General features: G+C 38.7%; 1 protein-coding gene across 6 annotated transcripts in view; it reads right to left on the bottom strand.

The window, feature by feature from the left end:
* The window catches only part of KCNMB2 (potassium calcium-activated channel subfamily M regulatory beta subunit 2), a 224,279-nt gene that overhangs the window by 2,972 nt on the left and 197,128 nt on the right, over positions 1-24,179 (bottom strand). For all 6 annotated transcript variants that reach the window (XM_008522684.2, XM_008522762.2, XM_070582401.1 and 3 more), the window contains 2 exons: positions 14,053-14,223; positions 11,191-11,386 (listed from right to left, as the gene is read on the bottom strand). In XM_008522684.2, coding sequence (XP_008520906.2) covers positions 11,191-11,386; positions 14,053-14,223 — 367 coding nt within the window. The remainder of the gene's footprint in view (positions 1-11,190; positions 11,387-14,052; positions 14,224-24,179) is intronic.

The following is a 24,179-nucleotide window of genomic DNA, read 5'->3' as shown; positions in this document are numbered from 1 at the left end:
AGAATCCAGGCTTTCGAAGCAGAACATCCTGAACTTAACCACTACACCATGGGGCTGGCCCCCAAATCTGAGTTTTTAAAAGTTACAAAAAAGGGATTTAAGTCACGTTTCTGGGAGATGTGCAGGTCCTTGTTTAACTCTTTCTCATCTCTATGGCAAAGTGCCTCCCAATAGGAAAAAAAATCCCTGTCCCTTGTTATACACATTATCAAATGATTGATTTAACTGATTTATCTGAATTAAATTGGTTTGTGACAAGATCACTGCTAATCTGTATAATTTTCAGTGTGAATTAGAAAACTATATCCTCTTTTCAAAACAGCATTATTTTTCTATTGAAACATTGTCATAATACATTGATTTTATGAAAAAAAAAAACCCCTACACATTTTACTTCTATTACCAATTGATAAGTTGTGATTATAAATATTCGCATCTGTGACTTTTACCATGTGACCGGTACTCCTAGGGTTGTGCAGTGCACAGCTCACAAGACTGTATGCAGAGACACAGATGAGGCGGGTTGTTGGTGAATTTTGAGGTGCATTGATGGGAGCTTTGAGTTAGGATCCTGGAATTCCAGGACAGTTTAGACTTGTAGATTTCACAGGAAGAAAATATGAAAGAAACAGAATGCGTTTGCTAGTCCAGTATGTTTGGATTACTCTTTCCCTGACTTTTCTAGCGGGTAAACTGGCACCTTGCTTTTTTGGGTCTGCTGTGATCATTAGATTATTTGGCTATAAACATTAGGAAGATTCTTTGATTAGTTAAGAATAGGGGATGAGCATGCTGGCATTTATCATAAACCAAGCTTAACGTAATGTTCTCATGGCAAGGACTGGTTGACACCTTCAGGTTTGATCAGCTAAGAATAAATGTGAGTGCACTCATAAATGTGAGTTCAGCAAAGGCCTGGTACTAGCACAACATTAAGGGTCTGAAAGCATCTCCAAGAAAGCAGATTTTTCTCAGTGATCATAATTTAGTACAAAAATCAACCTATGACTGCCAGGAAGCAAATTTTCTAGCAGTTGGATGCCTTTTGGATCATAGGCAGTAAGGGAATGCCTTTATTTCTATCCTTCTTCAAAGCTGCCCAGATCGTGTCTTTAAAATTTTTTAAAAACGTTTTTTGAATCAAAGCATTAAAAAAAGAATCACAGACAAGCCATTTGTGGCTGAATTCAAACAGAGCCAATTTCGATTACAAATGCATCCAGCTTCTGTATATTTTTGTGTGAGATAGTTTATAGTAGTAGTTTCAGTGGCTAACACTGCTAAGTTATTGAAATGATCTCAGTAAAAATAGCACTCCATTAAAAATGGAGTTTTTTTTTTTCTTATGCTCTTGTGAATTGATTTGGCTTTTAAAATTTTTGGAAGAAACGTTTGTCAGCCAAATGGCAATAATTCTGTCACTAGGTAAGATTCTTCCAAATAAAATGAGATATAAATTACTTTTGAGACTGTCTAGCAAGGTTGTAACGCAGGAGCTGCTTATTAAACTTTCAAGCCATCAGTGACTCCAATATGCACATTTGGACCTGCCAGGTGAGCCATATTCTATACGTGATTGGACTAGGGTCTCTGGGGCCAGTGGCACATCAAAGTGCAACTCCTCATTGCTAGTGGAGAAAAGATTCCTCTCCCCTTGTATTTTTAGCTTCTCCTAACCTTGCCACCTGCCACCTTTCGACACAGAAGCTGGCTCCCATTTTAGACTGCTACTGATCCCTGAAAACTCTACCATATGTCAGTCATTCATTCTGTTTTATTATTGATGGGTCCTTCCTTTGTGACAACGGGAATGTATGAAGTAGTGTACCCAGCCCCTGACTCATGTTCTGGAGATCTGGTTACTGTGTTACTGTGTTTCTGTAAGCAAGTTACTTGGCTCCTCAGGATCAACTTCTTTATCTATAATATTTATATAAAATTATATATGTAATTTCTATATAAGACATTTATTTATAAAGGGGTTAATAAAGGCTTCCTAGCAGGGTTCGTGTGAGGATTAAATGATGAATATGCATAAAGCCTCAATAAATTTTCATTAACATAGTTTCCTATTGGAATATCACATTTGCCTGCATGATCTTCTAAAGTCTTTAACCAAGTGCCACATACTAAACTATGAAACCTCTGAGGAGGGCAAAATTACTAATTATATGGTTTTTACAGGAGCAGTCCTGTTCGATGGCTCTTGTCTCTCACGTTCCTTGCTTTTGTGTTGGAGGAGATTTGACGTGCTGAATCCTACATTAGGATTCTAGTTTTCTGTTTCTGTGGCTCCAACTGTGTCTTTCTGAGGCTGGTGTGAATTTGGGGTGATGATTTAGTGATCTCATGATGTCATCACGTGTTCCGAGGATAATTTTATATGATTGGTTTAGAAGACACAGAATGCATTTCCACAAACGGAAGCTTTACTAAGTGATCTACACTTAGTTGGAAAAATGTAATATAGATTGAAAAGATAAAAATCCCAGCATTTTTAGATCATTCTTTTTTTTCGTGGGAGGTGTGGAATAGGAAAGAATTAACTTTTAGACTCTGCATGATGTATATCATAAAGGAAGATATGAATAATAATTTTATGTACACAAGATGCTTAGGTACTCATCACAATATGTTCATATTTTTTACCAAGGCTATAGGCCATTCTCTCTTTTGTGCCTTAACATATGAATATATAAACCTAGCAGTCCTCTGAGAGAGCCATTCAGCAGATTTAGACTCACATCTGTCTTCTTAATCCTAAATTTTGTTAATAAATCTTTCTGCTTTCCCAAATCCCTTAAGTTCTCTTTAGTATTGAAAACCACAGAGGTGGCCCCAAGGCATGACCTTTCCTCTCCCAGCCGAGGAAACCTGGGTCCTGTCAGCTTCTCTTGACTGTCCTTTCCCTTACACGTCAACGAAGATCCAGCAATTACATCTTCTCTCCAATTCTTTGGAAAGTGACTGAAAATTTTCTTTTCTTAACCTCACTTCCAGAGTCTTTTACATCAATAGAGTTATTTTTATTCTCATGATGGACAGAAGTTTTGAGAAACTACCTGTTGGGCTTTGCTTAGGCATGCTTCGCTAGGCATGCGTGAAGCAAAAAGTGACAGTCCTTCATCCTAAAAATAAAAGATGTGGGGGTGAGTGGGGCAGTGGGAGGGGGGTGTTTGGCTGAATAACCTCACTGGTCAGCAGCCTCTTCCTTATGATGGTAGGAAGGGAGCTACCAATTCTCAGGATAACCTAGGGGAAGAGTTTGTTCTTCATTTGTTCTTTTGTAAAAAGGGAGGTATCATTTCAGAGGTTAGAAGTTTCATGAAATCCAATCACTATTTGTTGTCTTTAATGTGTCAGGTAGTGTGCTAGATATAGGCATCAAAAACATAAGCAATATAAGATATTCTTTTAGAGAGAACAGGCAGAGAATACAAAACAAGAGTGGGGTGATGAAATGAGATCAGGAATGAGGCTAAAAAGGCTTTCAGTAAAGATTATACCCTTCAGAGAAGTGGGCTGCAAATTTGCTCTCAGAACTCCTTAGAGTATCCTAGTCCACAATGTCCATGAGATAAAAACAAAATAAAAACATTGGTCATGTGAAACATAAATATTCATGGTTCCAAAGTCAGATGAAACTTTTTCTTGTGTCGTCAAACAATAAATATTGTGCACAAGTTTATTAAGCAGGTGTGATGTGCCACGCTTTGTGTTCTGCGCTAGAGAAGAAAATGTAACTCCTATATTCAAAGAAGGTAGAGATCACCAGCTGGCAGCCCTGGGTTCCTCTGGCACACAAGTATATTTTGAACTTTTGAGTTCTTGAATATTAGTAATGGACAGAGGAAATGAAAGGGTAAATTGAGATATTATTTTTTTCCCTTTTGAGACTTCCTGCTCTTTAAAACCACTTTTAAAAAAAGTGAATCCCATGAAATTTAGTTTAGACTTGTTTGCACTTCTAAGTGTCCTCTTGATTTTGGCAAGTGGGACTGTTTGAAATGTTTGGTAGGAAAACAGTATTCATGATCTGCTCTGAACTATAGTTTCTTTCAGTATTGAGACACAGGTTCCTCCAGAGAGATTTCCTTTTCTGTGTTTCCAAGAGCTTTCACATTTCTTATGGTATTTCTACTTGATTTGGAGCAGAGAAGATGCTTAAAAGACCTATGAAATCCACTAATGAAATAGAAGCTGTCTGGAGCCTTCAGATTAGTCAATATGCAGAATAGCTTAAACCATGGAGCCCCACATCCATGATGTATCCAATTAGGCCTAGAGTAAGTCAGATATCTAATCTGACCTTGCCCTTCATCATGATCCTCTTTCTTGGTCACTGGAAAGGAGTATGTACATTCTCTATTCTTTTCTTCTTGATGCTCAGTGTTAGCTCCTTCCAAGCACATTCTTCACTTCATTTCTGCAAAAGATGCCCTTAGCCATCCAAGAATTCAGTTTTGGTGATGGTGACTAAAGTTTGTCAATCACAATAGCATTTCTGAATATCTGGTCCATAGGCAGTTTCAGCAAATGTCTAATAAATATCCCTATAAATTTAAGGTGCTAATTATGGGGATGTCATATGTCAAATTTCTGGTCATGTTTTTTTGCCCCTTTTCAGGGTGTACTACTATCTGTTTAATATCTACTCTGTGTAAACCATTGCTGAATACACAACCATGACCTTCCTTCTGGATCACAGATAATTCTATTCCTTGCTCATGGCCTTTACTTGATCCTAAGAACCTCTTGGAATATGATAGAATGGCATAGATCCTCACTTGTTCACTAAATATACCATCAGAAGGATAAATATTTCATAGAACTTAGATTTTTCAGAGCTCTTATCTTTATTCTCTCAAGAGGGTGCTGTAATGTTTTTCTCTCTAAGAGATAGCATGATGAGGTAAAGAGACTTTGATTTTAATTCAGGCATAATTAGTTAGTGAAGGCATGACTGGGAAAATTATTTCATTTTCTGAGCTCAGCTTCATTATTGTGAAGTGGAGATAATAGTGGTGCCTAATACGTGGGATTGCTGCTGTAATTAAGTAAGCGAGTTAATGTGAAATATTTAGTTTTATACAGTTCTTGGCACATTGTAAGCTCTTGATAAAATTTGGTTATTATTATTTTAGGAGTAGGGTTTTAGTTAGGATTAAATGAGATGATTTTTCTAAAGTTCTTAGCATAGTGCTGGGCACATAATAGACACTTAATAAATGTTGGGTCTTATTTCCCATCCAGATTCTCAACTTCACTTTATTTTCTTCCCTTTTCCCTTTTTACCAATGCTGTGCAGAGAAATTCCCTGCTTACAAGCTTTGCTTAGAATTCCAGAAGCTCACAGCATCCAAGCCCACAGCTAAATAAAATTGAGAGCAGTTGTTCTGCACTGTCACAACTGGAGAGAGGGGGATGTTGGCATCTAGTGGGTGGAGGCCAGGGATGCTGCTAAACCTCTTACAATGTACAGGACAGTCCACCCCAACAACAAAGAATTATCCCACCCCAAATGTCAATAGTGCTGAGGCTGATAAACCCTGGTCTAGATATGTAGATTCTCTGCATTTAGGGAATCCATAAGGCTTCAGATGGGTGACAAAATCATGCTGAGTTTGGGTTTGTAAATAATTGTCTAATTTATAGAACTTATTCTCCACCAAAAATAGCCATCTTCTCCATGACAGTTATGTGTAAAATACCATATATATGGTATTATACCACATATCAAAAAATGGATATATTTTCTTATTTTTCACCAAACTTCGTGTTAAATCCATCCCCAAACCAGATGGGCATGATTTGAGAATCCCTGGTGGGTAAATGAGCTTTTAAACTCCAAAGGAGATGAGCATTGAAAAATTCAACAACTGTAGTGAATTAATCATTAGCTACTGTTTATGATTCTAGTGACAGCCTTGTGGCCAAGGGACGCAGGGGCCCTTGAGCCCACTTGTGGCTCCTAGAGACTGTTAGTCTGCCAATTGCTCCACAAAAGCATGCCAGCTTATCAGCTTAAGCAGTTTCAGTTGTAATGTTGACAAGAGCTTGGGCACTGGGTCTAAAGGCTAAAGAAAAAGAACATATGAGAGAGTGTGAAAATTTAAAAATAAAATCCTTTGGATATTTTGTACAAAGAAGACAGCTTGATTGAAATCCTTCTGTCTCCTGTTGTCTCAGATCACACATTGCCAGTGGTTCTTTATGTATCTCAACAAAACTATACCCATTTTTTAGTAACTACAGGGAAGACTATTATTTTTGCTGAGCTTGGGGGAGGGTAACAAGAAGGAGAGATCAACATAGAGATTATTTCAATTTTTTCTCCCAGGAATATCATAAATATTCCTCATGCTGCCTTAGGATCATGGTTTAATGGCCCTCTGACATGGAGATAACTGTATTTTTAATGTCTATACTTCTGATTAAAGGCAGAGGACAGCTACCCAGAGAGTGAAGAACTACTGTGTCAGGAGGGTGAGCCCAGTGGTTGGTGCTGCCTTTCCTCTGGAGCATCTGCTGACTCTAGAAAGGGGCTGAGAGCCTAGAAGGCGGAATGGTATTTTTGACAGCCTTGCAGGGCTAGGGGCAGGAATTATAATTGAGGGCCTATAAAGTGGGGGCCCTGATGACCCCCCTGTTCACTTTGGGTTGAGAATCTTAAGGGCCACATCATAGGACTAATGGTCGGCCTAAAGTAAACAGATGCCCACAAGGACTTCAGCTCTGATCTGAATATCTCAGTTTTGGAGGTCAGCATAAGGTGATCATGAATGGCTGGTGTACCCAGGGGTCTGATAGAAGAAAATGGAAATAATTTTTGGAAAAGATGACATCATCCTGGGCTTAAAGTTATTTTCATAAATAATTTTGCAAATATCATTTCTGAAATCTAATAAAAACGTGCCAGATGTAAGACAACATGAAAACAAATAAGAGGAGAAAAAAATAGAAGAGGCACATGGGGCTTCAGATATTGAAGTCATCAAAATAAATTTTAAAATAAACATAATTTTGCTTTTTGTGTTGAAAGATTTAGAAGACGAGAATTAGAATATTTCAGGAAACTAGAGTTATAAAATAAGACCCAAATGCATATTCTAGAAATGAAAAATATGATCAGAGAAATTAAAAACTCAATGATGCATTTAACAGTGGATTTGCCAGAGCTGAGGAAATAATTGTGAGTTAGAAGATAGGTCACTATCCAGAATGAAGCACAGAGACACAAAAGGAGGGAAAATACAAAAGAGAGAGTAAGGCGTACAGGGGATGCAATGAGAAAACCCAACATATGGCCAATTGGAGTTGAAAAAGGAGGAGTAGGAGAAAATGAGAGCAGAGGCAGTATTTGATGCAATAACGACTGAAGAACTTCCTAAAACTGACAAAGAACATCAAGGAACAGGAGAGAAACCCTGGGAACACTAAGCAAGCTAAATAAAAATAAATGGGTACTTTAGGGGCTGGCCCCGTGGCCGAGTGGTTAAGTTCGTGCGCTCCGCTGCAGGCGGCCCAGTGTTTCGTTGGTTTGAATCCTGGGCGTGGACATGGCACTGCTCATCAGACCACGCTGAGGCAGCATCCCACATGCCACAACTAGAAGAACCCACAACGAAGAATACACAACTATGTACCGGGGGGCTTTGGGGAGAAAAAGGAAAAAATAAAATCTTTAAAAAAAAAAATAAAATAAATGGGTACTTTGGCACATAATAGTTAAACTGCAGAAAACCAAAGAAAACAATTTTTAACATAGACAAAGATTACCTCAAGGAAGCAGCAATTAGAGAGATCTGAGTTCTAAATAGCAACAATGCTCACCAGAGGAATGGAATGTTTTCAGTGTGCAGAAACAAAATAACAGCCAACTCAGAATTTTATACTCTTTGAATGTATCCTTCAAGAATGAAAATGAAATACAAATATTTTCAGACAAATGAAAGCTGAGGGAATTCTTTAGAGCAGATATTGCACTAAATAAATACTAATTAAAGAATGTTCTTCAGGCAGTAGAAAAACGATCCCAGATGGGAGACCAGAGATAAAGGAAGAAGTGAAGAATAATGAAAATGAAAAATCATGGGGACACATATAAATTAATATCTACTGTATACAAAAACAATAACAATGTCTACATGAGCTTAAAGTATACACAGAAAAAAATGACAGTAATATATAAATCGAGAAGAGACTGAGTGGGGTTAAAAATGTTTTAATGTCCTTGACTAGTCAAGATTGCAAGCTGTAATCTCTAGGCTAAACATTAAAACAACAGTGACAGAACAGATAACTTTCAAGAAAAAGAGAAATGGGGTTATAAAAATAATCCAATGGGGACAGAGTGGTCTTGTTATAAATGGACTTGGGTAAATGGCTGTCCATATGAAAAAAAAAGAAACCCAGAAAGTTGACTCCTACATAAAAATCAATTTTAGATAGATTGTATTCTAACTGTGAAAGAAGGAACAATAATGCTTCTAGAAAATAATTTAGGAGAATAATTTCATGACTTCAGGGTAGATGAAGACTTTTTAAAGAGGACAACCAAACACTACAAAAAAGCAAGCAAGAAAGAAAAAGATTGACAATATTTGGCTACATTTAAATTAGAAACTTCTGTCCTTCAAAGACATCATTAAGAGAGTGAAAAGGTTACATAATGGGAGAAGATTTTTGTAATACATATATCTAACAGAGGTTCGTTTCTAGATTTAAAGCAATCCTATAATGAATACTAAGAAGAAAGAATTCAATAGAAAAATAGACAAAGGACTTGAACAGACATTATACAAAAGAGGATATCCAAATGGCCGATAAATAAATAAAAAAGGCATTTGATGACATTAGTCATCTGAACCACAAGGAAATATCACCACATTAGCTAAAATTAAAATTACAGATGATACTAAGTGTTGATGAGGATTTGGAGCCATGCAAACTCTCATACCCACAGAGTTGGTGGGAGTGCGAATTGGTACAGGCATTTTGGAAAACAATTTGCTGTTATCTACTAAACTTTAAGACATGTGTACCCTATGATGTAGATATTCCATTCTCAGCTTTATACCCGACAGAAGTGTGTGTGCTAGTGTACCAAAAAACATATGCAAGAATATTTATTTAAGGCAGAATTATTTGTAATAGCCTCAAACTGTAGAGAACTCAAAATGTCCATCAACAGCTGAATGAATAAATAAATTAGCATATTCATACAATGGGATATGATACAGTAACAAAAATGAATGAACTACCACCAAATGGAATGACTTCTAACAAACATAGTGTTGTGTGAAGGAAGTTAGACACAAGGGGAAATAGTCTGTATGATTCTATTTATATAATGTTTAAAAACCAGGCAAAACTAAAATATAGTGTCTAAGAATACATGCTTAGGTAATAAAACTATGAAGAAAGATAAGAAAGTAACTGGAATAATAGTCAAGATGGTTGTCACCTTTGGCAGGGGCCAGAGCCTATAGTTATTGGGGGGGATGTGAAGGGTGTTTTTACTATATGGGAAGTGTCTACTTTTTTACCCTCGTGGTGATTACTTGGGGGATCTCTGTAACAAATGCCTGAGCTGTACTTTTTCCCTTTCTTGCATGTTCCTGTATGTGTGCTGTAATTCACAGTTAAAAACAAGATAATGGAGCAAATAAACCAAACAATGACCTGGTAGTCTGACAGTAGACAAGATACTGGTCCTAAATTTTTAACTGAGACTTTATATGGTAGCTTCACTCTCTGTTTATAGCCTAAATAATGCATTCACAGGGCCTACTGAGAAAATGTCAAAACAAGGAAATGGAAGTCTATCCCACTTTTTGGTGCCTATTCAACTTTGGCCTATTTCCAATTCCATGGAGATTTGAGAGTTTTATAGGCATTCATCATTACAGGTCAGCTTCAATTTAAAAATCTGACTTGAGGGAAGATCTTGGAAAACAAACACTTTGTGGGGGAGCTAAGCTTTGTATATTTGCAGAACAGGGTTAGATCTGGTGCTGTTTGTGGTTACCACAAACGAAAGGAAATCAGTGCAGACATTTTCAAACAACATTCTCTGAAATACTCATTACGTTGAGTCCACAGAGATATTTGCAAGAATTTTTTTAAGTTATTGTAACCAAAATGCATGGTAGATTCCCCTCCTTTGTGTCAATATATCACAAAACAAATCCTATTCTAGTATCGAACTCTGAAGCTACTGAATTTTTTCAATACGTATAATCTATGTCATTTAAGTGCTGATAATTGTAATGAAAAGAAAACTTTCTTACAAGAAAGGCTAGAGTTCACAGGAGTTGTATCTGGTAATGAGGGCTAATTGTTCTATTGGAGAGTGACATCAGGTCGTCTTGGCATATGAGAGTACTCTGGCCATCTATATTGCTATCATGAATCCAAAACTCAATATATTTATCCAAAAATTGATAATGGCAGGTTGGATGACCTTACTGGTCATCCCAGACCTTATAAATATGAATTCTATGTACAGCTTTAATATCATATATTTGTTGAGCATCCACCGTCTGGATTTGAATGTAGCAGTGCTGGCAAATTCAGCCTCTGTGAACATAACATATAGGAAGAAAGACACACAGGACACACACTGTGACATCAGGTTGGCAGTCTCCCTGTGCCAGCACTTTATATCCTCTGCTCTGATCTGCACAATGACCTTGCAAGATGGCCACTGTTTACCTTTTTACAGAAAAGGAAGCTGAGGCTCAGAGAGATTAAGTTACATCCCCAAGGTCCTAGAACTGAGTGACAGTGACCATGGAAAAGCAAAAGACAGTTTTACCTCATGGCTCCCTGGTATATGATGAATACTTGGTTTTTTGGCTTGTACGACTCTGACTAAGCTGCACATTTGCTTTAAAACACTCAGCCTATTTGTGTATAAATAGGATATAATGTTTACCTGCTAAATGGAAGTAAAGGCTAAGTTTGCACTACCACAAAGTGGGGGAGGGATTTGTCCATACTTGGACAGAAAACAAATATTTCCCAAGCAAGAGTCAGATAGTGAGTTCTGTGCAGGGACGAGGCAGGGCCTGCTTCCTAGTGGCATTCTCCTTTGAAATGCTGGCCCAGGGAAACTTCAGAGGGAGAGACGAGCTGGGGGCAGGAGTCTGCGGGGGTGAAGGAGATGCAGCGTGCCCCAGCTCCTACCTTCTGATTGATTTTCATCGTCTCTTCAGTGTGGTAGAGAAGGAGCTTTTCACCTGAAGAAGTCAGGTTCACGTATACCTGGAGGCAGGGGTACTGAGACAGTTTCCAGCAGTCTGGACCACAGCTGAAGGAGCAATTAAACGTTTCCGTGATGGACACATTCAGCAAGGTGCATTGAGACTCTTCAGTCCACACACTACGGAGAGAGGGGGAGAGTAACACAAGTCCAAATGCTAACGGCAAGGAAGGTGCAATCGGACAATCACTTGCCAGCTTCTTAACTTGTAGCATCTTTTCCAAATCTATGACACAATCTCTTTGTAAAAGTTTATGCCTGTGAATAGAGAAGCTTTTGGCAAATTACAATACAAACACAGACAAACTTTGCCTGGCACCTGAGAGCTTTTTCAGACTTCCATTGGATATAGAGTAGTATAATCTCCAAGGCTTAAGTTAGATGTTCTCCTGATCAAATTCACTGTAAGCATAAGGCATCTTTTTACATCGCCACCTGCACTCACCCTGTATTTCTGTATTGTAAGCAACTTCCTGCCGCACCCCAGTCACCAAGTCTGCTCTGAACTCTCTTCATCCCAATCTCCACGCCAGCCCCGTGTGTGCACAGAGAGGGTGTAAGGGAGAAGGGGAGAGAAGATGGCAAATGTGTTCAGGGGCTGGAGGTCCAACTTGACAGATGGAAGGAGAGTGATATATTTCTTTAAGGTCTTTCTAATAAGGGAGAAAAGCTAACTCCATCTTTTGTTTATACTAAGATCACTTGTTGCGTGACCTCTTCACCCTAATTGGTAATGTACGTACATTATCTTCTTTTGTCCTCCCGACAACTCTACAAGTTGGGTATTAATTCCTTTTAAAGGTGAATGAACTGAGGGTCGGAGAAATCAAGTAACACACAAGGACACACACTTAGTAAGTTATGGAAACTGTGATTCCACCCAATCGTATATTTCTTTAAGACTCAGGCTCATCCGGGTGTATGCACTGCCTCCCCATAAACACAGTGGAAAAGGGGCCCTTCTATGCAGACTAATGGGTTCACATCAGTGCCCTAGGACCTCAGAACTAGAAAGATTTAAAAAAAAAAAACCCAGGGGCTGGCCCCGTGGCCGAGTGGTTAAGTTCGTGGGCTCCGCTGCAGGCGGCCCAGTGTTTCGTTAGTTCGAATCCTGGGCGCGGACATGGCACTGCTCATCAGACCACGCTGAGGCAGCGTCCCACATGCCACAACTAGAAGGATCCACAACGAAGAATATACAACTATGTACCGGGGGGCTTTGGGGAGAAAAAGGAAAAAAAACAAAAAACCCAAACCAAAAACAAACTCCAGCTGCCCATTGGCCAGCCTTTCATTCTAAAATACTTATAATTTTATGATCAAGAGTGACATTTGTGATTAGGAATTAACACACCAGCAATCAGCGCTCTGCTTCCGGGTATAAGCTGATTACCATAGTGATCAGAAAACAGCACGTCTTCTTTGCAAATTAATACCCTTCCTTTGGCTGGACACGTGTTGACAGGGCCCCCCTTTTCATGTCCAGTTTTCTGCTAGAGGCCGGATCCTAGCCCTGACCCCCTCTACTGTGGCAAATTGTATTTTCCTGGGACAAGGGTGGTCAGATTTTGCCTATACAAGGAGAGAAAATGTCTTAGATGGTTCTAAGCAGATGTGAGGATCTGAAAGTGGTTTTGGAATCAGTGAGCACTCAGGGCCTGAGGCATCAGCGCTTTCATTGAGAGGGAGCACAGCTGAAAGCATCAGAGACACAGAACGGAGCAGCCACAGGTGGGAAAGATGACGCCTTAATTTTAGCAAATTACTGTATTTCAGCTAGATTTTGCTTCTAACATGAAAGTATTAATTTAGGTGGAGAAATGAATGCCACAAAATGGTTTGATTCTCTTTTGGATTGAAATCTCAATTTTTCATTTGAAAGGGCCTCTTTCTATAAGCTGAGCCACTGTGAGACTTTCCGCATTAGTTACAGCAATGCTGGGCTCTCCTGTGCTCAAAGCGTCCAATTGATGGACAACAGTCAGCTAGAGGTGCCGTGGGGATTTTTCATCTGGCTTTCTCAGGGGGAATACACTGGCTATCTCAGTATTCAATTGTCTCCCTGTCTATTCAGTAAACCTGGGTCAAATATGAAAATGAAAGAGGTTCAGAATTGGTTATTTTTAAAAGTTAGTGCATAGCAGTGTTTCTCAGTCTTGACAGCATATTAGAATCAGCTGGGGAACTTTTGAGGCTACTGATGCCTGGGTCCCACTGCAGACCAATTAAATCTGACCTTCTGGGATAATGGTGGTGGGGCCTGGGCATCAGCATTTTTAAAAGTTTCTCAGGAAGTTTAAATGTACAGTTGAGAACCACTGATGTGTGGGGTGATGGAAGAGTGGGATGAGGTGGAAAAGGAATATGGTGGAGGACAGATAGAGGTGTGAAGAGGCAAGAATGGGGACTCTGGAATTAGAGTCCTCATCTTATCATATCTCTGCCACATGCTAGAGCTGTGTGACATTGGGCAAATTATATCTACTTTGAGCCTCAGTTTTGAAATTTTTATAATGAGTATATTCATACTTACTTTATAGAGTAGTTGTGAGAATTAAACAAGTAATGTATGGAAAGTCCCTGGCACATAGTAGACAGTTTATGTATACAGATATTTTTATCATCATTATTAGATAACGTTATTTAAAAATAGTATATGCCAGGCCCTGCTCAAAATTCTTACTGGGAAAGAAGGTGAGGAAGAGGACCTCAGGGCTGATAAGCTATGGGGGGGTAGGGAGAAGGCGGAGATGAACGACATTACCCCGACCACCCAATGGCCTTACCTCTGCATGTATGAGCGCAGGAGTGTGATCCCCAGCAGAAAGTACATCATGATGGAGCACACCATCATGGCCAGTCCTAGGAGAATGGCCCGGTCCTCTCCTGCTTTCAGTGCTGTGACAGTTTTTCTTTTGTCCAGGAGGTCGTGGTCTCTGATTTTTTGGTAAATATTTCTGAGGTTGAAAATAATATAGTCTTACATGAAGTTCACAGTTAATCAACACGCCCCGAGAGAGTGGGTAAGTCTCTGGCCATGCCTTCCTAGGGCAGAGATGCCTAGAGTAGCCCTCCAAACCTGCCTGAGTGTGCCTGAATCCCACCATGTGACCATTGCCTCCCAACACACACACACACACACACACACACACACCGCACGTGTACCAATCTTGAGCAGAAACAAGTCCTCCTTCTTTACTTCGGGCCCAGTCAGCTGTAAATATTTTTCCCTTCTCTCTAAAGCTACAGAAAGAAAGCAACCCCCACAACCCTTAAAATAATGCTTTGGATTTGCTGCCTCTGCCATTTAACCCCCAGCTGATGATCATTGATCTTTTTATACTCTCTGAATACCTAGTGGAGCATTAATTCAAATAAATGGCAACATACATCAGGAATCTATCAACTTAATACCTTATTTTTCCTCAGTAGTAACAGACAGAGCTTATTTTGGTTAACATTTTTTTCTCAAGCTTAGGATTGCTTAAGGATCTGTTGGCTTGAGATTTATAAGCGACATGAAGACGCAGTGTGGTGACCCAGGCTTCTTTTCTTATATGTGTAAACACTTGAGTGAGTTTGGAAAAATGTCATTCAAATCACGCCCAGACTACATGACTTTGGAGAGTTTTATTAGTATTTTTGTTTTTTACTTTAAAGCAGCAACATAGGGTAAGAAAAGCCATGAGATTGGAGTCCAACTGCCGCCTGCGTTCAAAACCTGATTTCACTGCTTACTACCTGTGTGATCAAAACAGGGTCCTCAGCCTTTCTGATTCCTGGTTTCCTGCAAGGAGTAAATAATGTTTAACCGCATTGTAATGGTTAAATGAGGTGACAAAAGTAAATCGTCCAGGAGAATGACTGACATAAGGTATTTACAAATGCTCCCATTGAAAAAATGGAGTGGGGAGCTACGGCTCCACGACATGAGCGTCAGAACATCCTAAAATTGCTGCTAGTCTCCAAAGACTTTTTAAAGGACAGAATGGCAAGAAAATGAATCATGTAGAAAGCTTATGAGCGGAGGGTCGGATTTGAAGCAAGATCTGGAGGAGAAGGCAGAAGAGTAAGAAGTTGCAGGATACTTGGAGAGAGTGAAAAGTATGGGGAGAAAGGGCAATGCTCAAGGATTCTGGCAAGGCAGGCGACCAAGGAGCGGCGCGGGGTGGCGGTCCGTTTCTATTTTGAGAAGGGAGCTTTGGATCGCCGGAGTGTGAAGCGGGGGAGTTGCTGGCCTTTAGGGCCTGGGAACAGAGAGGAGGACAAATAGAAAGCTGAAAATGGAGAAAGAAACTCTTATGCCTCTTTTTTTAGCTTCAGGCAAAAAGCCAATATACGCAAGAATAACTTCAGATTTTCCTTTTAAATTTTTATCACTAGTCATTCTTGTTGCTTGGAAAAGAAACCAGAGTAGACTCCAGTCCAGAACTTGCAGGGGAGGGAAGAGAGGCCTGTTATTTCTGCAGTTGTGCGTATATTCAGGGCTTCTAATTAGCTGTGTGCTCCAGGATGGCCTTATTGCTGTTTATGGCTGGCATCCATTCTGGCTGGCTGGTTCCTTCTGGGCTGCTTGTTAAATATTTTGATTCCCTATAGAGATGTGAGAGCATGTATGTACTTAACATATTTCCAAAAGGTTTTAGATGTATTTATTAATCTAGTTATTAGAGAATAAAATTAACCAATTAGCTTACTGTTATTATTATTATTTTAAAGTTCTCTTCCTGAGGTAGTTTATACAAATCTTACTCTTTTCTTGAGGAGTGGACCCATTGTGGTAGGAGAATCATAGCTAAATTGAGGCCTTTGGTCCACATCATGACGTGTCCTTCCTGGCTCCATCCCCCACTCACTCACCCTTTGCCGCTCATTATCCTCATTGCCAGAAGCCCTGAGAGCCCAAACCTTTCATTATTCTCCAGCTCCCAAACCCAATGCCCCTGGTCTAGCTGGCCCACCCTGCTTTGGACTTCCATATGTTGGCCACCATCCAACCGTCTAAATATTCCTATTCTTTTCTGAGATTTTCTTGGGAAATGTAAGATTGTATCAAAGCTCTTTAAACTTGAATGAAAAAAAACGTCAGTGCCCATGAGCAACTGAAGACAGTGGGCAGGAAGACTTCTGAAACAGGAAGAGACAGGCTGAGTCTGAGCGGCTTCCAAGACCTGCTGGAAAATAATAGTCTGATGTTCCTTTGCTATTATTATTTATCAAAATGTATTTAATTCTGATGGCTGCCATTGAGATTTACATTTTCTGCAGATAGAAGTCAGCAAGAAGGAAGCAATAGTCTCACAGTTGCAGAGTGTTAGGCTGTCATACCGCATCACTTACGTCAGTCTACACCCATAAAAGAGATGCGGTGTAATCAGTCAGTTATGTCACCAGGACAAGAAGCATATAAAAATGATTCAAGTGGGTAATTTAAAAACAAATCACAATTTGGAAATGGTTAACAAATGTTCTTCATATGCTCTGAAATGTGTAGAGAAGAGGGGAAATGGTTGGTTTCCACACAGGCCAAAGGCATCTGGGAAATCGGAATAGTACTCAGCAAAATGGAATTGGGTGAGTGGGGTGAAATCCATCAATAAATTACTACTGAATTAATGAATAAACTAAGAATAAATTAATGATTTGGAAGAACAAAGAGTTCAGTTTAAGTCCACAAATTATCTTGAGTGCTGGTAACCTCTGGTTACTGGGTATATGGCCTCTAACCAATAGGAAGACAGAGATGAAGAAAAATATCAACATAAGGTAGTAAATTCAGTAAGGGAGCTATTCACAGAGAGAGTACAGAAGAGGAATAATTTTTCAGCCCGAGGGAGCAGGACGGGAGCAAGGGTTGAGGTTAGGGAAGGCTTCCTGGAGGAGTAATGCCTTAAACAGTATCTTTAAGGTTGAATCAGAGTTAAGCAAATGAGACAAGGAGTCAAGAATATTTCAGACATAAGGAATCATGTGAACAAAGGGATGGACATTTGCAACTGCATGGTGACTGGCAGAAATTACAAGCATTGTAATATTCCTGGGATGAATATGGGACAGGGGAGATGGAGCACATGAGTTTGGAAAGGTAGCAGGTCATGAAGGGTTTTGTAAGTCATTTAAAGAACTTGGCCTTCATCCTGTAGTTAACGGGAAGCTGTCAGGGGGTGATAGGATCAGAACTGAGTTTCAGAGTGGTCACTCTGGCTGCAGTGTGAAGATTAGATTAGAAACGGAACAAGACTAAAATCAGAAAGAAGGATTAGGAGATTATTACTGTAGTGTTGGCAAAGGACGATGAGGGCTGGACCAAGGATCTAGGTAGGGTAGAAGGAAAGAAAACGATGTATGGAGAAATATCCAGGAGATGAAACGTCATGATTTGGTGATTGACAGGACATAGCGGATGATGAGGAAATGAGAAAAAGGATGTGGTTTAGAATTATGCCCAAGTACTTGGCTTAGATGATTGGGAAAATGGTAGAGAGGGTTAAAACAGGGATCCTTATTCCCCTACTGTTCAGGATTCTAAAGAGGGGAATTTTGCTGCCCTGGCTAAGAAGGGAGAGGCTGATTGTGCATTTATAGATTCTCTCCTCCACAAACAGAGTGTCCTGAGCTCAGGTGGAGGAGCAACTAATCTGATTGGTGGGAGGGGCCAGATCCTGATAGTCAGAGGCCAGGTCTATCTCTTGGGTGAGTTTGAAGATCACTGCTCATGCATGGCACATTTTTTTCCCCATTCTTTTGGATTTGCCTTTGTTTAGGCTTCCTGTGCCTTGGCCTTCCTATCTCCAGGTAGTAAGCCCCAGTTGGGGAAGGGAGTGTCCACAGCCTGAGACCAAGTTATAAGTTAGGTGGGCCCTCCCATGCCAAGTTGTCTTCAATGCTAGGGGAAAGAGCATGATGCTATATTTTGGGCCTCAGGCCTAAACACCATCCTGCATACTAGGAAGGCTTGTACTTTGGGGGTTATTGTGCCACTACTAGCAGAGCTGACATTTCATCTCCCTTTGGATCTTTGTGTCTATTCTCTCTGAATCTACTTAAAAGGGGGCAGGGAGAGAAATAAGGGAACAAAGGCCAATATAGTTCACTGAAGTAGAGATCTCAGGAACAAGAATGAGTCTGGGGCATGACTACAAATTCAGTTTCGAATATGTGGGGTGTCCAAGAGTAGGTATAGAGCAAGAATTTGGATTTGTAAGTTTGAGGCAGATCTAGCCTGGGTGTGTCCTGACAAGGCAGTATGTTTAAGCTCTGTTGAGGCAGCCTTGGCTTCATGGTGAACTATGAATCAATATGGTGGATACCAGTCAACATTTATACATGTTGACAACAGTGAATAGTAGATAGTCTTAACTACTATCTTTACTACACATACAGAGAACATTCTGTCCAAATCCTTTTGCAGAACTGGAATTATTAATAAATCCAGAAGGCAAATCCAAGTATAACAAAATATCTTGCATAAAACAAGATCTCAATTGTCCAATAAAGCTTCCTCTTCTCCCCCCAGCAATAGTCAACATGATACAATTTTATTTCAAGCTCCATATCTAGATAGTTTCTCTAAGTTTGATATTAGGACTCAGCCTGTAGTTCATAAGAAAATTACTTATGAGACTATGTATATACAAACATAGATATAAAAAGTAAAATGTGCAGGGAAGATTTTTCTCCTTGACCTTCACTCATTTAAATTCAGTTTCCCTTGGTAGTTAGCCAGCTGGGAGAAAAGTATTCAGGTTAAGGCAGGGTAAAGGTCATTTATTAATTCACTTGTTTATTCATTTGTCACCATTTTTACATCTTCATAAGATGAAACATGCTGATAAGTTCTGGGGGTACAAATTGAATAAGACGTCGTCCTGAGAGAGCATCGCAATAAGACTGATTAGAGAGGAGTACAAGAGGGAAGCCAGTCAATATGCTGGGGGCCAGTCTGCCAAAGGAGTAGTTACTGAATGGCTAATTCACCAAAATTAGCCAATTCACTGATTCATTGAAGGATCACTTTGCTAGATGAATAATTTGCCCACTTTATCACATTTACAGATTTAACAAAGAATTATTTTAAGGAGTATTATTCTAAGTCTAGTAAATGAATATGAATACATTTTTCTGATGAATATTTTAAGACTATATTTTAAAAATACACTTAATCATAGAGTATATTCTTCTTATAAATATATTCTTTTTAGCAGTATTTAAGATCTATTTCATTTTTTTTAAAAAGCTAAGTTTCCTAGGGAGGCTTAGTCTCTTTATAAACATATCCTTATGAATATATTCATAGATCTCTTTCTTGACTATGTGTGTGAATATATTCTTCTAATAGATATAACAAAAATTTAGCATTTCATATGTGAGACTTTCAGTTTATATTGATTTTTTTCAAATCCTTTTTAGAGTCATCTGCGGTTTTGCTAACATTTTAGCATCTCTGAGATTCTTCTGGCAAATTTCACATTATGACTACTTTGATAGGTTTGTCAACTTTCTCAATTAAGCAAAATTTGTTCCTTTTAACTATTCATAAGGTTACGGTAATTGATTTTGGATGGGAATTTTTCTCAGCTTTTGGAAGACTCTGTTAAGTTTTATTTTACAGTTTTTTTGGTCCTTATAACATTATTTTATAAATTATTTAATTTGTCTCTGCTCTGGTCCTGTTATTGCAATAACAGGGATCTGGGTAAGAATGGTGGGACTCTCTGTTGGGGGAGAAGTTGAATCTGCATCATGCACAGTCTGGCCTGCTGATCCTAGACAGGGGGAAATCCAGGGGCAGAGAGGAAGGGAAGCTAGGAAACAGAGAGAGCAGGGCATGGCTGGGGCAGAGGCAGTGGGGAAAGACCAAGGGACAGAAGGAAGGGGAGACTGGAGGCCAAGGGTGTCTGGGACACAGGGAGGGAAGGACGGAAGGGCAGAGAGATAGAGGGACAATGGCTGCAGAGACTGAGAGACAGAGAGGGAGAATATAAAGGCCCTAACTCTGGGCCCCCTGCAGCCTTTTTAGTTCCTATTAACCCGTAGAACCATGTAGGGTTACAATAATCATACAAAGTTTTTGGTATATAGCTAAATTTGATAAATTTATCAAAATGATTGTCTGGCAAATCAATTCTTTGGCAAATTGGCTTCAGACAAATTGTCTATCACTGTACTGGGAATTCCTTGAAACGGGCATTCAGCGGATTATTCATAGATAAGTTGACCCAGGACTATGATTTATTAGCGTGAAGATGGTTTAGAAGCCTTCCAGTTGGAGGCCATAACTTGGTTTCGGTGGCAATGGCTAAAGGTCCCGTGACAGACTGAAGCGACCTTCCGGTGAGCAAAAACGGAGCAGGGGTAGGGTATCCAGGCAGATTGTGAGAGAATAGGGAAAGTTGACTGTGGCTGGATTCCAGGGTCTGGTGGGTAGTGGATGGCAGGCAGAGAGCTGGTTAGATACGCAGCGGCCAGAGATAAAGGATCTCGTGTGTCTTCTGAAGTTAGAGCAACCACTAAAAGAATTTAAGCAATGGAGTGACATGATTTCATTTGAACTTTAGAAAGATCATTCATCTTAGTGTGCTCGGTTATTAAGAAGGGCTTACATCTGGAGGGAAAGAGACTTATTCTGAAACTCTCTCAGTGTTTGAAGTGTTAGATAAAGAGGGGTTGAAAAAAAGCAGTGGCAGAGGAGATGATCAGGGCATCATTTGTGTCCAGAAATAACAATTAAAACTGGGTTTTAATGAGACTCTCTAGGTAATCAGAGAAACAAAAGACAGCAAGGGTACTAGAACACAAAGAGGGCAGGGAGACAGGTCTGCAAGGGGTCCTGAAGCTGTCAGAGAGGTGAGGGGGCGCTGGAGGGCATAGGAAAGCGAAGTAGGGAAGATGTGAATGAGAACGGAAGAATTATCTATATCTGAAATTACCTGGGCGAGACCCCTCAGAAACTTACACATGATACTTAACATACTGAAAGTTTATATTTATGCCACTCTGGCCCAATGAACACTGGCTCAAGGGTTAGAGCCAGACCACATTCATCTTTGCAGGCTCAGTCTCTTGCGTTTCTTAGGCTCACAAAATGTATTCCTTTTGTGTGGGCTAGAAATAGCTACAATGTGATTAGACTGTGAGGTAGGCAGCACAGGAGGCTAAAAGGCCAACTGAAACCAAACAAATCAGGGAACCACCGATAGAATAGACTCCTGGCTTCTCTCTTCCTATCAGTGACCATGGGACTCTGCCACCAACAAATTTAGTATTCCTGCTAGCAAATCTTCAAGCTTTCCAAGCCCTGAGAGCTCTAGTTTCTAGACTTCAAAGAAAAGTGCCTTCTCTTAGATCCTAAGAGAGTGAATCTGTGGGGCAATGGATTGCTGAGTGCTGAGCTGACATGAACAGAGTTGCTACGGATTTCTACTCCAGGAACACTCAACCTCTTATCTCATATGGCAGAGCACTGATCAAAACAGCCATTGTTCTGTCTTCTGTCCACTAAAGCCTTCCATGTTTTTGAGATGTGCTTCTTTGTATGTTAGCCTCATCTTCTATTATTTCCAGATTTCATAATCTTTCCTTGAGCTAGTAGGTATATACTAATATGGTCCAATCTGATTAATTGTTATTCTGTTTTCAGTCTTTTAAAGTGTATATTCCCTTGGGAGGAATGTGCTTTTGAGTTCGGGAACAAGGAACAGTCGTACTTACTTAGTACAGTCATTAACATGAGGGATTTTGTCCGTGAACCTAGTATTATTATTGTCAACTTATTAATACACAGGACTTCCTAGGAAGTCTTGTAATAACATTTTATGGATAAGAGACTAAGGATGAGAACAAAATTATGGAAATAAAAGTAGGAGCTAATTCATTTTAGTCCTGCCTTTAACTTATCAGGTCACACAATTTCCCAATGATGTATTAATTTCTAATTCTTATTTATTTTTACCTGATCTATTAGCATATTAAATTTGATAAAAGTCTTTAGTGAAAAATATAGAACAGAAAATTATGTGAATCATTCAAATAAGTTAGGGTGTCCTTATAACCTAAAGAGCTTTTGAGAAGTATTATCTTTCATGGGCCACATTATTTGGGTCTAGTGCAACAACGGTAGAAATAAATAACAAAAAAATAACTAGAATGACTTTATCTATGGAAATAAAAATATAGGTCCAAAAAACTCATGGGTCGTCGAATAAAACATGATAAATTAGGACATATTTATAACTGAATAAGAAAAACACTATAGAGCAACTAGTGGGTTGCAGCTAAAGCAATATGTATTTAGAAATATATAATCTTAAATGCTTAGATTAGATAAGAAGAAAGCCTGAAAATTAATGTGCTCAACATCCAACTCAGGGAGTTATAAAAGGATTAACAGAATATACTAAACAAAAATATAAGGAAGGAAATAATAAACATGAGCAGAAATAAATGAAATACAAAATAAACTATATTAAAGGGTCAATTAATTCAAATGTTAATTTTGAAAAGACTAATGACATAGACAAACCTCTGACAAGACTAATCAAGAAAAAAATACAGAAGGCCCAAATAAATATCAGAAATTAAAAAAACGTAAGTGCAGATAAAGAATGGATAAGAAGGATAACAGAGGATATTTAAAACACTTTATAGCAAGATGTGAAAACTTTAAAATTTATAACCTACTGCAATACACAGCAAATTCTTACAAATATATAACTCACTGAGACTGATTCAGAAATAACTAGAAAATCCAAGTAGTTCTAAATCACTAAAAAGTTGAATCATAAATTAAAAATATCATCTTATTGGAAATACCAGGCTCTGATGATTTATAGGTGAGTTTGACCTATATCATACAAGTCATTCCAGGTTATAAAAATAGACAGAATGCTACTCAACCTATTTATAAGGTTAGTAAATTTTGATACCAAAATGAAATCAGACAACACAAAACCTAAAATTACAGGCCAATTTCACTCATAAACATAAATGCAAAAATTTAAAAAACAAGTCAGCTCACTAAACTTAGCAATATATAAAAATGAAAATACATCATGATCAAGTTAAGGCTGTCCCAGGAATACAGTGTTGATCATCATTTGATTATCTATTAATATAACATATTACATAAATACATTAAAGGGTTATAATCATATGATAATAGAATACATGTTGAGAACATATTTGATAAAATTTAACGTCCATTCATGATAGAAACTCTTATAAAAATAGAAATAGATAGGAACATCCCTAATGTGATAAATGGTTTAGAGCAAACACCTATAGTAAACTTGATACCTAATGGTGAAATGTTTGAAGAATCCGCTTTATGAGGAGGAACAAAGAAAAGACGTTCGCTGTCACCTGTTTTATTCATGATTTACCAGCTAGTATAATAAGGCAAGAAAAAGTAAATCAATAGTATATTTGCTGATAAAGAAGAAACAAAAATATATTATCCACCAATGATATAATTATGAAGAAAATACAAAAGAATCTACAGATAAATTATTACAATTAATAAGAAAACTCAGCATAGTTTAAACAAAAGTTGATATACCATTTGCCTTTCATATACCTGCAAAAGAGGAAAATGTAATTTAAACATTAAAAAAAGAAAGTATTTAGGACTAAATCTAAAGAACTATGTGCAAGTTCTCTTTGGAGAAATTATAAAACTTTGGGAGATACTAGGGAAGACAATGTAGAGATTAATCAGATTCAGAGAAAGACATAAAGATGTGAATTTACCAGAAATTAATTAATAGATTTCATAAAATTTCAGTAAAAAATCCCAGGAGCTGTTTTGGGAAGTGGGGCAGTGTGACTTGACAAGCTGATTCTAAAATGTGTATGGACGTGCGTAAGTCTAAGAACAGCAAATACACTCCTGATTACAAAAGAACAAGCCGGTGAC

This window comes from Equus przewalskii, chromosome 18 (genome assembly GCF_037783145.1).
Source record: "Equus przewalskii isolate Varuska chromosome 18, EquPr2, whole genome shotgun sequence".
In the NCBI taxonomy this organism is placed as follows: Eukaryota; Metazoa; Chordata; class Mammalia; order Perissodactyla; family Equidae; genus Equus; species Equus przewalskii.
The sequence above is the reverse complement of the archived record's forward strand: the minus strand, read 5'-3'. Positions and strand labels throughout refer to the sequence as shown.